This window comes from Mytilus galloprovincialis, chromosome 8 (genome assembly GCF_965363235.1).
Source record: "Mytilus galloprovincialis chromosome 8, xbMytGall1.hap1.1, whole genome shotgun sequence".
Classification (NCBI taxonomy): domain Eukaryota; kingdom Metazoa; phylum Mollusca; class Bivalvia; order Mytilida; family Mytilidae; genus Mytilus; species Mytilus galloprovincialis.
In genome coordinates, this window is record NC_134845.1 from 40,306,057 (window position 1) to 40,323,849 (window position 17,793).

The 17,793-nt window shown below is 31.7% G+C and overlaps 1 protein-coding gene across 1 annotated transcript; it reads left to right on the forward strand.

Annotated features, from left to right (window-relative positions):
* The first annotated feature begins 1,731 nt into the window (after nt 1-1,731).
* Nucleotides 1,732-17,564, forward strand: LOC143043026 (uncharacterized). Its single transcript, XM_076215524.1, has 8 exons — nt 1,732-1,737; nt 4,021-4,123; nt 8,261-8,305; nt 10,486-10,625; nt 10,956-11,435; nt 14,753-14,837; nt 15,519-15,611; nt 17,290-17,564. The coding sequence occupies exons 1-8, from the start codon at nt 1,732-1,734 to the stop codon at nt 17,562-17,564; spliced, it is 1,227 nt and encodes a 408-aa protein (XP_076071639.1).
* The last annotated feature ends 229 nt before the right edge of the window (nt 17,565-17,793 follow it).

Below are 17,793 nucleotides of genomic sequence, written 5' to 3' on the forward strand. Positions count from 1 at the left end.
AAATATTTAAAAATTGTTTTTCGCTTTTCTAGAGATCTTTTTTTGATATAAAGATATAATTGTTATAAACCTATTCAACTGAGTTATTTGAAATATAAAAACCTATTAAATCGCAGTCAAATGCATCCAACTGTATTCTATATAATGACTAATTTTGGAAACTGAGGACAAATAAAACAGACGTTGTTAGGAAATGCAATATAATAAACAGTGTACAGATGTACAACGTTCAGATAGTTGTGATAAATATGCTGCTTATATAAAGTAAAAGTAAGAATTGGAGGCATTTAACATTTTTGTTTTTGTTTTGTTTGATATACAATGTTATTTATACATGTTATATATGTTGCTGCACACTTTAAACTCATGTTTTCTTTCAGCAGTGCTACGCACGTGAACAAACACAAGTCTTCTCGATATCAGAGCAATGTGTCAAATGTAAAAATTAGTAATTTCTAAAGATTACATGTTGAGAACACAGTTACATAGAGAACGAGGGTCAATTTAATATATTGCTACATGTAAAATATAATGTATCAAAACTAGAACAGTTATAAAGTAGTTTTTTTTAAATATTTCAACTAATTTTTATATTACTATTTTTAATAGGAAAATCGAGGGAACAGTCAGAATGATGTTGATTGCCCTGGGTTTGGTCACCTTACTTGGTGTATTAATTTGTGATGCTGGTAAGTTATTTGAAAAATGGTTACTTGATCACGTCACTTGGTGCATTAATTTTCTAGGCCAGTAAGTATCTTACCAAGTAATTATATGGTCACCTTACCTGGAGTGTCAATATTTGATGGCGGTAAATATATTGTCAAATGGTTTCTTGATCACGTTACTTGGTGTGTCAAATTTTTTATGCCAATAAGTAATTTGCCAAATGGTAAAATTGTCACGTTACTTGGAGTGTCAATATTTTGTTGCCGGTAAATATATTGTCAAATGATTACTTAATCAGGTTACTTGGTGTGTCAAATTATTGATGCCAGTAAGTATCTCGCCAAGTAGTTATATGGTCACATTTCTTGGAGTGTCAATATTTGATGCCGGTAAATTTATTGTCAAATGGTTACTTGATCACGTTACTTGGTGTGTCAAATTTATTATGGCAAGACGTTTTGCCAAATGGTAAAATGGTCACGTTATTTTGAATTGTCAATATTTTGTTGCCGGTAAACATATTGTGAAATGATTACTTAATCAGGTTACTTAGTGTGTCAATTGATGATGCCGGGAAGTATCTTATAGAATGGTTTACTTGACGACGTTTATTGGCGTTTTAATCTATGATGGCGGTATGTATCTTGTCAAATTGTTACTTGATTCCTTTACTTTGTGTTTCAATTTGTTACGTCAGTAAGTATCTTGTCGAATGCTTATAAAAAGTAAAATCACAAAAATACTGAACTCAGAGGAAAATCAATTCGGAAAGTCCATAATCACATGGCAAAATCAAATAACAAAACGCATCAAAAACGAATGGACAAGAACTGTCATATTCCTGACTTGGTACAGGCATTTTCAAATGTAGAAAATGGTGGATTGAACCTGGTTTTATAGCTAGCTAAACCTCTCACTTGTATGACAGTCGCATCAAATTCCATTATATAGTCACCGATGCGTGAACAAAACAAACAGACATAATAGGTAAAAATGTCAAAAATAGGGGTACAGCAGTCAATGCTTGTAAGATCATGTTACTTGGCGTGTCAACTTGACGTGATGCCGGTAAGTATCATGACACATGGTTACTTGATCACGTGACTTCGGGTGTCAATTTGAGATGCTGCGGTCAGTATCTTGCCAAATAGTTATTGTGTTAGACTGCTGTCTCATAAACCTTTAGTTATCAATCTGATTCAGGTTTGTTCAGTTGTTAATTTGTCGCACCTGTTCATATATCTATACAATAGTTACTCTGATTGGAGTTATTACTTTTTGGCTAAAGCACATTTTATACAGGTAATACTATGAGTAGAGCAAATACGCCTTATAACAGGTTCTCTTGTATAATAGGTCATTAATATTTTAATTCTAAAAAAAAAGGTTTTTAATATGATACGTACAAAAAAAATCATCGTGCAACTGCACATATTGGTTCAGAAAAGACATGGTTTCTCATATGAACCTTTCTAACTTTGCAGCTATTGTCATGCCAATATGAACATTTTGATAAATATAAATACTAATATAAGAAGATTAAGTATTATTTCTAATGAGAAATACCCCACTAGAGGCCAACTGTTAGATACCATTTATTGCATTTTATTATTTGCAAATTAAATCGCTACAAAAACCTAATTTACATATATTTGTAGATTGGTAAGTAATGAGTTGTTATCTTTATACTGCTAGTGTTTCAAATAGATATTATCACAGTGCTTATCTAAATCATATGCATTCTATTAATTACAGGGAGTTTAGACTTCGTACTAGTCCCAATTGATACCAGTAATATACATACAATAGTATATTTAGAAACCCAAACGTACTATGCTATTCAAACTGACCATGTGACCCTTAATATTTCTCTATCAACAAGAGACATCATTGAAAGCTTTGAAACTTTGGAAGCTGTTAGTTATCAGTTTCACCTGTCAAACGATGAAATACCGCAATACGGAGTAAGTGGAGACACTGCAATATATATTACATTGTCTGGAGTACGGGACATAACAGGAGTAACATTGAAAGCCAGATTTAACAACCTGGCAACCATTACAGTTAATCCTACATCAAGTTTGGATAGTCAGTACAAAATAATATCATACTGTCAAATTCTAGGAAGTTGTCACGTCGGTTTTGCTGGATTAATAGACAAGTCAACAAATATTAAAATAACATTGCCAAAAGACGACAAAATTGAAATAAACGTGAATGGTACAACGTATTATAGCGAGGACGTTATTTCTGTTCAACTTACAAATTACCAAGCGATTTTGTTGGAGTGTATTAAATGTGAGCTGACTAATACAATTATCGACAGTTCCGGTTCTCTTGCAGTATTTTCTGGTGGTAGTGGTACAGTTGTACGGAAAGGAGTAATCGAAAGCACATTTTTGACACAGATGCCTCCGCTGTCTACTTGGGGAAAGGAATTTCTACTAATTAATTCTAATATTGACGACGGACGAGATATTTACCGTATCGTATCAAGATTTCCGGAGACAACGGTGAACATTGATGGATTTGACTCTGTTACATTTGGAGATAGAAACCACTGGATCCAAAGACTGATAAATAGTGGGACTGTTTTGCATATCGTTTCTAATAAACCAATACTAATTTGTCAATTGATATATGACGGACTTAACAATGCTGCAATGATTGTCGTTCCTCCTGTGGAGCAGTATTCGAACAATTCGTTTAGTCTCCTTTGTCACGACAACATTCATCTTCTATTTGAGGGAAACTCTTGGAACACAATACATATCAAGGAAATTGAGAATGGGACACTAAGTATCATATCGAACTCACGATTTGTGGCTAGGTCTTATGACATAATAAATGATTCAAATGCATTTTGTCACGTTCGAAATGATGGGTCGATATTTGCCCTAGTCTCTGTTAATTTGCTGACAGCAGACGATCATATTGATATACAATATATTAGTGGATATCGTTTAAAAGTAAGTATAACACTCAGTTTTATCCCATTGTGAAGAAATTTTACAAAAATATAACATGCTATTTATCTAATTAAATATTAAAATTAATATATGATTATGATAGTACATTTATGATAGACCATCATCATGTATTGGTAATTTCGCTAAGTACTCAGTAATGACCTAATTCACATAATGAAATGTTGTTTGGGAAATATAAATTTTATTCAAAATATTGCAGAAAATTTAGTATGCTCCTCAAGGAGAAACTTCAAGCTGTTAAATCTACCAAAAGCTTAAAAAATATTATTAAAATCGTGTTCTGTTTATTATAGAAAATAACAGAAATTTCAAGCTGTGAGATCTACCTATAAAAGTTCAAATCGTGTTCTGTTTGTTATAGAAAATACCAGTATCCTCACCCAAGACAGTGATTCCTGGCGATCTTGTTGATAATGACGGAGATGGTAAAATAGACGAGGACGATTGTAGTGCTATATCAGACTGTATGTATTATACTGAACATTACATGTTTTAGATTGTCATTTCGGGGCCTTTTATAGCTGACAATGCGGTATGGGTTTTGTTCATTGTTGAATGCCGAACGGTGACCTAAAGTTGTTAATGTCTGTGTCATTTTGGTCTCTAATTGAGATATGTGTTAACAGTGTGCAAATAATTTTTGAATCGTCAAATGTGTATTCCATTTAAATTTAACAAAGTCATCCCTACACACTTATATCAATAAGCCAATTAAGATATGCAGATATGATGAATTGAGATAATCTTTTGGTCATATAGCGCCTAGCATACCTATGTAATTTTACTTATATTTTGTATTTAAATGTTTGGATTGACTGATTAAATATTGGTTGCTTAACTTCCAGTAAAATATGTTATGCAAGTTCAAGTCGATCGCATTTGTTTGTTTGAGCATTCCTTATGAAGTAATGTCCAGAAAAGCTCTTTTACTTGCCATGAATATTCATAGTAAATAATTACCGAACAATTGTCAATTAGCTATATTTTGTGTGACTTACAGTGAAGACATCCCTAAAAGTAAAAAACAAACTATAGAAGAAATTTGCAATACGTCAATCAGTCAGAAACCAAACGACAACAATAATCTGAAAAACTACCAAGAGGATAATATACACATCCGAAATATTATTAAGGCGCTCAACAATTCACAAAAAAGTTTATACCGTTTACATTCTATAAGATTTTTTATTATATATTTAGACGAGTTGTATATATATATATATATATGTATAAAAAAAATAATTGAGAATTGTTTGTTGCCATGTGTCTAGAATAAAAGTCATAAACTCTTACCTAATTAGATAAATGATATATATAAATCTATAACATCATATTTTCAGCCTTTCATTTCCATAAAAATGATGACTCTGACTACCAGAAATCTTTGGACGAATGTACTAAGGAGAAAAAAGTGTTAGCAAAATTAAATACTACAGAAAGATACGAGAAAGCCATAGAATACCTACTCTTTCAAGGGTAAGTTCAACGGTAACAGACGGTACAACCTAGTTGTAAGGGCAATTCAAGGAGTCAAGCAAAGAAGTAATGAGACAAGACATTTTCTGTTTGTTAGTCAAAACACTTTATATAAAGTTAATGCATCCGAAACGCTTCAATTGGACTAAACAGAGACATGAAATGATTTTCAATTAGACAACATCTACTAGTGACTTAACGTAAAAGTAAACAACTATAATTGGTTAACTTAGGCCTTGGACAATGAGCAAAGTCAATACCGTATAGCAAGATTTAAAAAACCCTGAAATGAATAATGAAAAATAATTGCAATGAAAAAAGTTATGGCCTGATGTATGTATAAAACGATGAGGGATAACAAGTATACATATAGCAACAAATTAAACGAAAACCCATGAATGACTTCTGACTTGGCTGAAAGGCACATTCAAAATGTACTTGTGGTAAAGATTTAAGGGATTACTCTTACCATGAATATTGTGCAACAGCACAGCACAGGAAAAACAATACATTAACTTGCATCGTCCTTTTTGTCATTTATTATCCCATATAAAACTTAAATTTAATTACAAATCTGGGTACGAACAGTTTTTTTTAGTTGTTAAAAGTAAAATCCTTAGAATAATGTGCAATATGAACTGGTAGATACCGGTTATCAAATTCGAAAAAACGATCCACAAATTACCCTGAAAATCCCTGTCCTTCAGGCAGATTTTTTTTTAGAGAATTCATCATTACTCAACAAACATTTCATCAAGATAACATGAAGCATAGTTGAATTCGTCAACTAGATAGAAATAAGACAGGTCTTTACTGCGTTTAGTCATAAAAGAGGATCAAAAGATACCAGAGGGACAGTCAAACTCAAACTGACAACGCCATTGCTAAAAATAAAAAGACAAACAGACACATAACAGTACAGAAGACACAACACAGAAAACTAAAGACTAATCAACAGGAACACCACCAAAACTGGGGTGATCTCAGGTGCCCTTTCGACTAAATTGTACCGTCTGTTACCATTAAACTGAGAATCATCAGAAATACTCACAGAAACAAGTATGCTAGCAAATGGTTGCAATTGGTGCCTATTGGAACGCCTTTACACCTTCATCAGTAACGTCCAAATCTGAAAATTTTGAAAGCATAAGATATAGAATGACATGACAACATAAAAGTGTGTCTATTTTTTGAAACAGAGAAAATGCAGTCAATTTCTATACGGCGGGGTATCATTTCCCTATACTTGCGGTCTTAAAAGGATCCTGTCCTTTTAAAATTGTTAAACGATGATGACTGATGTACCCATATTTTGACTATTATATTTATTGTGTCTGTTTATTTAACGCATCAATGTAAAAATATCGGAAATTTATGAGACTGTCATTAAAGTGAGAGGGTTAGCGCTATAGAACCAGGTTTAATCCACCATTTTCTACATTTGAAAATGCCTGTACCAAATCAGGAATATGACAGTTTTTGTCCATTCGTTTTTGATGCGTTTTGTTATTTAATTTTGCCATGTGATTATGGACTTTCCCAATTGATCTTCCTCTAAGTTCAGTATTTTTGTGATTTTACTTTTTGTTACTTCAATTGTTTAAAAATAGCCGACACTGAATATTGAGCTTTTATGTTAGGTGTAATTTGACATGTGACCTACGTTCGATCAGAAAAAAAAATAATATTGAGCAAAAATACCGCAAAAAATCTAAAAAAAGCAATTGTCATACTTAACAAGTTACAGGCACGCTCCAAAAGATCTTTTTTGCCAAATGATCTCTCGCAATTCCTGATTTAATGTTTAAATAATTGTAGATTTAATCGAGTAATTCTAATTTTGTCTAATTTGTACATTTTTTGTCTGTTTGTTCTTTTCTTTTTTAGCCATGGTGTTGTTAGTTTATTTCCGATCTATAAGTTTGATTATCCCTCTGATATCTTTCACCACTGTTTTATTTAATCTTGGAAATTTGTTATTAAAGGTCGGATGTTGAGTCTGATATATATATAGGATTACAAAAGTCCGCATCAACAGAATGGAAATATGAGTGGACAGACGGGGAACTCCTAACCGACGCCAAGTGGTATATTGGATATCCACAACATCAGGACATTACTAGTTGTGTTGCAATAAGCATAAAAGATTTTACTCTAGTTGAATATGATTGTGGTACAAAGCTTAGTGTTTTATGTACAGGTAAACAATATTGCTCGTGTAAGAAATATCGTATTGATTAAGCATCAAAATAGAAATGTTGTATGAATGCTAATGAGACAAATTCTCCACAGGAGACACAGACATTTACGTAATTGGTCAACGTACATCCCTTATCAATGAGAAAACACCGAACCGCTTAGTCAACTATAAGTGGCCCCGAACTGACATTGTATACATTAAAGAACTTATTTTCGTGGATACTTTATTTCGAGTTTAGCTCTTTCTAGTTCACTTGGTAGCACGATTATCATATTTGCTTGATTTAGTTGTCTAGAAAAGATCAAAGTTTGACATACTATTTGCTTTTTAAAAAACCTCGCCAAAGTCGTGAAATCGTATGAAAATATTTCCTGTAGATGTAAATTAGTTTAAATACAAACACCTAACAAAGAATTCCGGTCAATAATGTGCTAGGAGCTGTCTTCAAGTTGTTTTGAGTGTGAGCCTTAAATATGTTTTGAAGACCTTACTTTGAATTTGATAAAACGAACATCAATAAAAGCACTGTTCCAATTTAGTTTGGTCAGGTTCGTTTGAAGAGTTTGTTTTATGTTAAAACATGCACACTATTGGTCTCACCAACACCGAAAACAAAATCTTCTCATTTATAATTTTGAGCAGTTGAACACCGCTGTTGTCATTATTAACAATTGTTTTAATACACAATTTCGATAAATGTCGGAATAGAAAAGCCAGTACAACGTCAGCTTTGCCTACGTATCTGAGCGTCACTGATGAGTTTGGTGTAGTCGAAACTCGCGTCTGGTGTATTAGATTATAATCATGGTACCTTTGATAACTATTTTTACATTGACTATGAAGTTTTTAATGGCAATACAGTATAAAACGGAAATAACTACATATGTTCTACTCGTTATAAAAACTCATTTATTCTATTTAACAGACTGGGCTGATTTTGAAGGTAAAGACTGTAAAAATATGCCATCAGGTAAGTAAAATAAGTTAAAAACTCACATTTTTGATAAATATAGCAAATGTTATTTCGAGGCATATACCATGTTTACACTTCGAAAAAATAGCTCTTTTGGAATAGAGTGGATATTTAATTTGTTTCATTTGAAATTATGTTGCATCTCCCTGTGGTGACATTTATCAATTATTCATTCTAATAAAATGCAGTAAAAATATCATAAGGAATAAACTCAAACGTGTGACGTTCCTAAAAGAAACATGCCTAAACCTTTAAACTAGCTTCCATGACGATCAACAATGAAATAGAACTAAGCAGACAATATGAGATTTGGCTTTACATGCTGCTAAAACACGATATATAAGAGCTTACGATATCTAAAATGATTTTTTCGACATTAGGTTGCTGCTTAAAAAGAAGTGATTTAACAAAATGGTCAAAGAAGTCACATTGAAACTTTCCTACCGAAAATATAACGAATGTCATCATGAATTGTTCACTGTGTTAGGATGAATATCTGTTAAGCAGGTTTTGATTCAAATATTGTATTCATAATCATGTCCTCGTGTCCCCAAATTCGACATTACCAAATGAGCTTGTACTACAATGCACGAGAAACACGACAGCTGCACAACGTTGAGCAGTTCCAGTCTATAACATCTTATAGCACCCTCGTGTAGACTGATGTTTGTCTTTTCGTCGTTTGTTTTTTGCGTTTGCCAGGAGATTGTCATTTCGTCTTCGACGTATTAGTTTTGATATTCATTTTGTACATTCCACGTCACTTCAAAGTGTAATAAATCAAAAACACAGATAGACAATAACCGAAAAAATTATCAAAACGTGCTTTAAGTCAAATGACAAAATTGCTCATGTACCAGGGTAAGGCAAATAAAAATCACAACGCTCGATTAAAATTGTCAGCATTCGGTCATGACACGAAAGAATAAAAAACATATGCGCTGTTCGGTTAAGTGATTCCCGTTTAGAAAAAAAAAACTGTACTAGCTATATTTTTGAAAAGTTATCATAAATCTCTGGAAAGTGGACGAAAAAGACGTGCGAAAAAGATTGGGTGCCATTAGAAAATGGGTACCATTGGACAGGATTCAGAGATCCTAACTATTGACTAAAGCTCACGTTTGACCTGTCACATATTAATTGGTACCTCTGTGACATTCGATATGTTCATGTTATTCGTCATAATAAGTTTGACCAGTTGTTGTAATTTTGAAATAAATGTGTTTCAATTACAGATTTAAACATTCGTTACTACAATTCTATGAAGCGTATATTGTAAGATTTTTAAAAAATAGTATAACAAATTATATAGGATAATCATATAAGATTACAAACATTGTAAAGACGACTTTAAGTTGATTGTTGTTGTTATTAGTTTTATTTTCTATTATAATATTTTCATTTTAAACATCACATTTATTTTTAAAGGAATAAGAATTTACAATCAAAACAATATAAATCAATGCCTAAATAATTTGAAAAAAATATATGTTTCGGAGTTGAAAAAAAAAATTAATGATCAAACTGAGAAAAAAAACCCAACATATTCTAACGAATACTGTCTTCCTAATAGTTTGGTTGATAATAGTTGCTTATTATATGCTACCTGTTTTATTGATATAATTATAAATAAGAAGATGTGGTTTGAGTGACAATGTGACAACTATCCTTCAAGTCACAGTTTATAAAAGTTAACAACTATAGGTCAAAGTACGACCTTCAATACGGAGCATATGTTAAACATATTACAGTATAATGTTGTAAACAAGGGGAAGTTCACCTTTTGGAACTATTTGTATTCAATTATGATATATGATGATCGCACTGGCACTGTACAAAAAATTATCGATTATTATATATTTCACAAATGTATGCTTGTCATTTAGGAACACAAGATCACAAAGGCATATCCTTTCTATTCCCTGTATGGGATTTATCACTTAACACTGGATTAGTCAACTTAGATCTGTCCGCCACAAGATCCTCTTCAAAACCAGTTAATTTACATGTGTATCGACAAGGCAGACTAGATGTTTCAGCACCATCACAAACCTTTTCAGATTCGTTCATTCATTCTTTTAATAACATTTCTGTTGGTATCTCTGATCACATGACAGTAATCAGGGTAGAGTCTTCCAATTCTGACGAGCTTTCATTGCAAATATTGTTACATCAAGATAACAGTGGGATTAAGAAATCTATATCAACTTTGCTATATCCAACTGATGTTTGGGGACTAGAATATTACGCTGCGAGCTATTGTACATCTAGCTGTGAATCATATTGTTTAATTACAGCTGCGTCATTTAATACAAAAGTTGGTGTTCTTTTACGAAACTATAATGTCACTGTCAAGGTTCATTCGTCGTCGAATGTTATCAAGATTGCAGACAAACTTTCGTTCGATATATTGATTGATAGGTATCAATACGTTGTTCTTAAATCTACCGACGATTTGACTGGCACCTATATAAGGGGAGACAATCCGATATCTGTAATTTGTGGATCTGATTTTCAAAAATTTACTGTCGCAGAGCAACTCTTACCCGTAAAATATTTCAGCAAGGATTCCTTCTCAAATGTTTTTCAACTTTATGATGACAGTAGCTTAAACATGGAGTATTTTATACGTGTTCTGACTTCACAGAGTGATACAATATGTTCTATAAGTACTACTGGTAGTAATACCTTTACATCAACGGAACATTTGCAAAGGAAAGGGGACTATATCCAGTTTCCTATTTTAGAGTCTTCTGATTTACATAGTATCAACTGCAACAAGCCTGTGCAGGTGTGGAATATTGTAATTGATAACGAAGTCTCGGGTACTATGACAATTGTTCCTACTTCACTGCAATATTATTATAGTAACACATGGCACACACCAGACGCAACAAATGGCGTGGTTCAGAAATTGTACGCTTATAAAACATCAACAAATTTCCCACTTAAGTATAAAGATCAAAGTTGGTCAGGAACAAAAGGATTTGTTACTAAATTATTAGAGGCCACTACTTATACTACTACTACTGATCACTATAATATAACATTTTTCCTATGGAGTATTGGTCATCAAGACGGGTATGCATTCGGAACACACTTAGCTATGACGCTGTTTGAGCAGTCGGTAAGTTTAATAGCAAACCTCATAACTTCTTACTTGCTCGAATTCTTAGCATTCAGTTTGTGAGTATATGTATCATTACTAATGTTTGACACAAAACTAAAATATGTTTTTTTACTTTTAGTGTTTCAATTAAATACTTAATTTACTTTTAGAATTACTCATAGCTCATTTTTCGGAACGGTTTTGTATGACGTCTAGTATTTGTCTTTGTATATATGACTTTTTTTTTATTCCAATGAACTAGAAAATAAAGTTATGTAGTTTGCCGATCGTTTCTGTGTTTTAGCATTATCCCCAAAGTATTAAACTGATTGCGGCATGTCAAACTAACTTTAATTTGTACGCATAAAATAGTTGATATACATGTATTTGAATTCAAATGTCTATGTAAAAACATGAAAATGCAGGAGTAAAAAATAGAAGCATTCAGACGAACTATGAAGTTTGCAAATTGGTAGTTTATTTAAGCATTCTCCAATATAAAAAATGTAAAGACTTAAAAAAAAACAGGAGAAAAAAAACAGGAATCAGAAGTAATGCAAACGAAATACACCTTATCGCTATTCCCGGCTGACCCGAGAATTTGTCCGCTTGAACTATTGACGTCATACAACAATCACTTTTCCATTGTGGCGTCAGATATTTTGTATTATGACGTCAAAATATTACGGGAACTTGTGTGATGTCCAGTAATGGGGGACAAATAGCGATCAGGTGTATAAGATCAAGTTCGTAGACATGTTAATCTTTACCTTCATCGAAAGCATTACTCGGTCTATATATTTTATTATAGTTCCGTTGATCTATTCAAAAACAAATGCCAACAATAAAAACTTGTAAGCTAAGTATGTGTTTTACGAATTTAATCCAATCTTTAATGGTCAATTTATTCGTCTGTTGAAATAAATCTTTCGGATTTTCCCTCAACACCGTGTTGTTTTGATAAAGGCATGTAACACCACTACTAACCGTGTGTTGAAATAAGCCCCGCCTACTAAACTTATATATGAAATATACACGTTTACTTTTAACCCATCACATTCCTAGAAATGTTACATTTGTAAGATAAATAATCTATGCAAATGACCCACGTTGACGTCGTCACACCGTCTATCATATAAGTCTCACAACATTTAGTGTCAAAATTCGAACCAATCAAGTTTCTCTATCCCTGGATAACAAGCGTCTACTAAAGGTAGTACACTACATCCCGTTAAAAATATGTCAAAGTCCCAACTTTCAATTAAAGAAAAAAAAATGAAAAAGACGTTGCTTTCACATTTAACTTTGTGGTAGTAATTCTCTAAAAATCGCCAGGTTTGGACTTAGACCAGGAATATATTTCTTATCTACGTTCATATCAGTAGATATTGATATTTTAACACCCTTCAGAACCCTGAACACCATTCAGCTTCACCTCAGGGTGTACTTGGTTACTTTAGGATGTTCAAATATCCATATCTACGGATATGAACGTAGATAACGAATTTATAAGTATGGTAGCTTTGTTTAGTCTTTTACATACTCTGTTGGGTTGATAGAGTCCGTGGCTATACACATTAATATCGTATATGTCATGTAGCAGTGTTTTAGTGCTGTCGTGTGTGATACATACCTTTCGTAAAAACTGCAGAGATAAATATCAGTCATCAACGAGACTCAGGTACCTGTACTTTCAATAATGCACGAGATAGCTCACTTACAATAAATATGAGTAGTTACCGAGTTAAAGCTTACTTGACAATGCATTCTTTGTTTTGACAATAAAAAAAGTGACAAACATACCGAACTCCAAGGATTATTCATACGAAGTCCTTTATCAAATGTCAACATGAAACGCATCAAACGAATGGATAATAACTGTCATATTCCTGACTTGGTACGGGCATTTTCTTATATAGAAAATGGTTAATTTAACCTGGTTTGATAGCCAGAAAGTAAAATCCCAAAAATACTGAACTCCGAGAAAAATTCAAAAGAAAAGTCACTTATCAAATGGCAATTTCAAAAGCTCAAACACATCCAACGAACGGATAACAGCTGCCATATTCCTGACTTGGTACAGGCATTTTCTTATTTAGAAAATGGTGGATTGAACCTGGTTTTATAGCTAGCTATACTTCTCACTTATATGACACGTCTCATCAAATTCCATTTTATTGACAACACTGTGTGAACACAACAAGCAGGTAAAAATGTCAACAAAAGGGATACAGCAGTCAACATTGTGTTACAATCTTAATCCCTACAAAACAAACAAATATGTCAACAAAGCAAAACGAAATAGCATATAGACAAAGCACATAAGCAAAAATGAAAGACAAGAATACAAAAAATGTGTATAGCACAACAACAGTTTAGGTACCAAGCCTCTCTAAAATGATATAATCAAATATTAACTAAACAGTAACGATAATATTTTACAATGACAAATAAAAGATACACTATTACACGTAATAAGGATGCTAACCAACATTAGTACCTAAAATCTATACTTTCTGATCGTCATGTATTGATTGTGAAGTTGGTACAGTTTTTTTTTATCAACAAGGTCTTAAGTAACCGGTGAATCTAATCTATATATCTCCTTCTTTTTACTTGTTAATTTAAATTTTTATATTCATTTTCACATTAAATACTGATTCACATTGAATCCTCATTAATTGAATCAGAATGATTTATTCATGCGAGTATTATGTGAAATGTTCATGTTAAAAGTTCAGTTTTCAATTCATCTGTTCTTCTTTAATGAGGATTAGATTGTAGAATGGCAAGGTATTCCATTGTTGTAATTGTTTATATTTGCCGTATTTTTACGTTTTTACCTGAACAAAATTTGCGAAATTTCAAAATTTATAATGAACATGAATAAAATATAAATTGATAAATACTGCAATACACATGGATGATACTTGGCCGAGAACTTCGCTTAATTTATCCGGAAAATGATAATTAGCTTTTTAAACAAATTTGATTTATTTTTGAACCAAACAAATGATTTGCATTTACAATTTCATTTTTTTCGAAAGAAGCATATTGTATTCAGATGGTTAAGATACATTTCCATAAAAATCAGGAATAATTAGACTAGTGCAGGAAAGTCTGTCCCTTTCAAATAATGTTAATGAATGTTTGTAAATGCATTTATTTTTGCATGAAACAGTTGTGCCATTCTTTTTCGTAGAAAACACTTTTTAATTTAGTTTCATTTTTTTGTATTCAACAAATATTCACACTTTGATTGCATTTGATTATTTTGAATGTATATAAACGCCAAATTGAAGGTATCAACCTATGTTTTTATATTTGTTTTTTAGACTTGTCATCTTGGGCAAACTGCTGACGAGGACTGCGATGGCCATACAGAGGAAGAACTGTGTACGTTATTAGGATATCATTTTGGTAAGTTAATACGATAGTGATGCTCATCAATTTAAAATAATGTACCAATAAGTTTTTATAATGAAAAATAACTTGTTGCCAAATTGACTAGATGGATATGCTTTAATCTGTCAGTACTATAGAATCGAGAAATAGTCCCAGGAATTTAATATCCGAATTACTAGACCGGCGTTATTCATTCAAGAAAAAATTGAAAAACTGTTACACAAAACAAAACTATTCACATTCAATAATGGCCGAAACAATACGGCCTACATCATCATCTCTGGTGAAGACATTTTAGTCTTGCTGTTCGTACATCTTGAAAATTTACAATACATTGTATCATTTAAATTAAACCAGTTCCAAATGAATGGTTACTTAACGATGATATATATACTATTTATTATCGATTTAAGTCTAAGAGAAAGCGCGTAGTGTAGGTGCGTTGCAGATAAGCTTAAAGGGATGTGTTGAATTCTTTCCATTATAATATAATATTGATTCCCACTATTGATTGGATTTCATTAAAACATGCTAAAATTATTCACAGTCGGAAGCTTTTGATAAACTATAAAAGATTTAAATGTTTTTTCCACTTATTATAGCTGTTCTTCTTTTTTTTTAACTGAACTTTGAAGTCTCTACAGAATGATAGAAGATACATGTTCCGTTTTAATTTCTACTTTTGTACTTTATTAGTTCCTGAAAAGTACATCTTTGAAGTTGGAAAGTATTTACCCGATTTTGACCTTGATGGTAATTATGATGAAGATTGTGCCTACATTGTTCCAGGTCAGTTATCCATAATCATAAACAGTAATATTTATCAATACAGTTGTCTCTGTTATAGTTAGTTCAGTTCAGTTTCTTGTATGTTCCTCCATTATTGTGGAGCACTGTCCATAGGGTATAATTGTAACTATATACACCTTAAACATAAGGAAAGTTTGTTAATTATGTACAGATGACTGCATTTAGGCAATGATAACTGTGCAAATTGATATTATAATTTATTCATAAGATTGTCATCATAAAATTTGAAAATAATAATCATAATGTACTCAGGTGAAAGAAAAAGTTAAGTAAGAACTGGATATACTTACAAATAAGAATTTGAATTTATAAGTACTTAGTCTTGAATTTAAATTTGATTATAATTGTTAGTTAATAGTGCTATTCTTACATTAGAATTTATAATGAAAAGATAATTTTATAAGACTGTTATGTAAAAGGGTTGGGGGTTAGAACAAATATATCAATGTCTATTCTTGTTTGGATTATATAATTTGTGTATTTAAATGTGTGATGTATATTTTATCCAATTTTGGCTATTTGATCCAAATCATTACCATAAAGACCAATTTTGTCTGTTTGGGTTGATCACAAAAGTTTGATCTTCGTACAACTGTCAAACATGTTAAAGACTTAGTTAGCTATATAAACCAGTGTTATTTACCTTTTTCGTTTCGTTTGAAATGCATAAAAAGGTCTGGACTATAACATTTGTTATCCTGTCTTAGCTGATATATTCTAGCCTAGAGAAAAATAATACATATATATATATAACACCATATATCAAGCTCTAATATCTTCGAGGGTAGAAACGTAACAGGGTTCTTGGACGGAATAAAACGTCAAGTTTAAAGACGTTTGTTCATACGACATACACAATTAACCCTGAACGAACACAAATAACAGAAACAACAAAAATGCATAGACAATACGGTGTACAAAGGGATATAACTCTAATTCATAAAACGAAAAGTATATGTATAAAATACAATACACTGGCTCTTGTCTATAAGAATACAACTAATACTATAAAAGTGTATAGGTTATAAATATATAAATTCAATCAAACTCAATTAAAAACCAAGTCAGGATTGTGGGCTTCATTCTGTCCAATAATATTACGCTCATCATTCATAGAATTATGAATGAACTATTTGTTTCTATAATATTTGCATGTAATAATTGACATACAGGTAACTACTATAAACAAGACACAAACAATATATATACTGAACTTATATTAAATAGACAAACATAGACAATACAGTAAACTAAAAAATTGAAAACACTGATCGTACATGTACATGGTAAAAAGGTATGTCTTCTATTTGGAAACATCATCAGATTAATATATCGATGATATGTTATTTCTCTGAGTTTATAGAAATACTTCTTTAAAATAAAATATCTATCATTCATGCACAATCATTCTGACTAATTCAAAAATATCTTTTCTCCCAGATTCGAACTAAAGGAAAACTGTGCAAATATTAAAGACATAGAAATATATGTAACTGACCTGATTGATAAGGAATTAGTGTCCATAATATATAGTAATGCAACTATTTAAAATACGGCTGCTGTGATGTATACCTTTCTCTCACCAGGTATTCAAAAAGTAAATACATCGATTCACATTTGTTGTTAAAATTCAATTGCATTAAAATTTATTCTTTAGACTGTCGTAAACCAATGATACCAAACACAACAATATCGGACTATACAACAGCTTCGACAACATATGTAACATCAACGTTTTCAAAGTTTAACTGTGAAGAAGGATTTACTTTTGCTAATACATCTGTTCCTAAAATAGAGTGTTATGCAGATGGAAAATGGATGCCTGAGAGGATATGTATTAAAGGTATTCCATATTTTGTAATCAATAGAAGCTCTATTTATATTGTATACAAAGTACATGTTAAACATTCTAGTAATACACAATGTAGCTAGGGCTACTGAAATTGAACTGAATTGTCGAATACTACTTTGATATATAACGACACATTAAACCTTAATATAATCATACTGTGAATAATCCAAATAATTAAAAGCGATAGATTGTGCTAGTTATTTGAAAGAAGTCAATTTAGCATGTTTTTTTTTTATGAATTTCGCCAACCAATGATCTGAAATATTACAACTAAATCATAACATTTCTGCTTGCGTGAGAAAGAAAGAG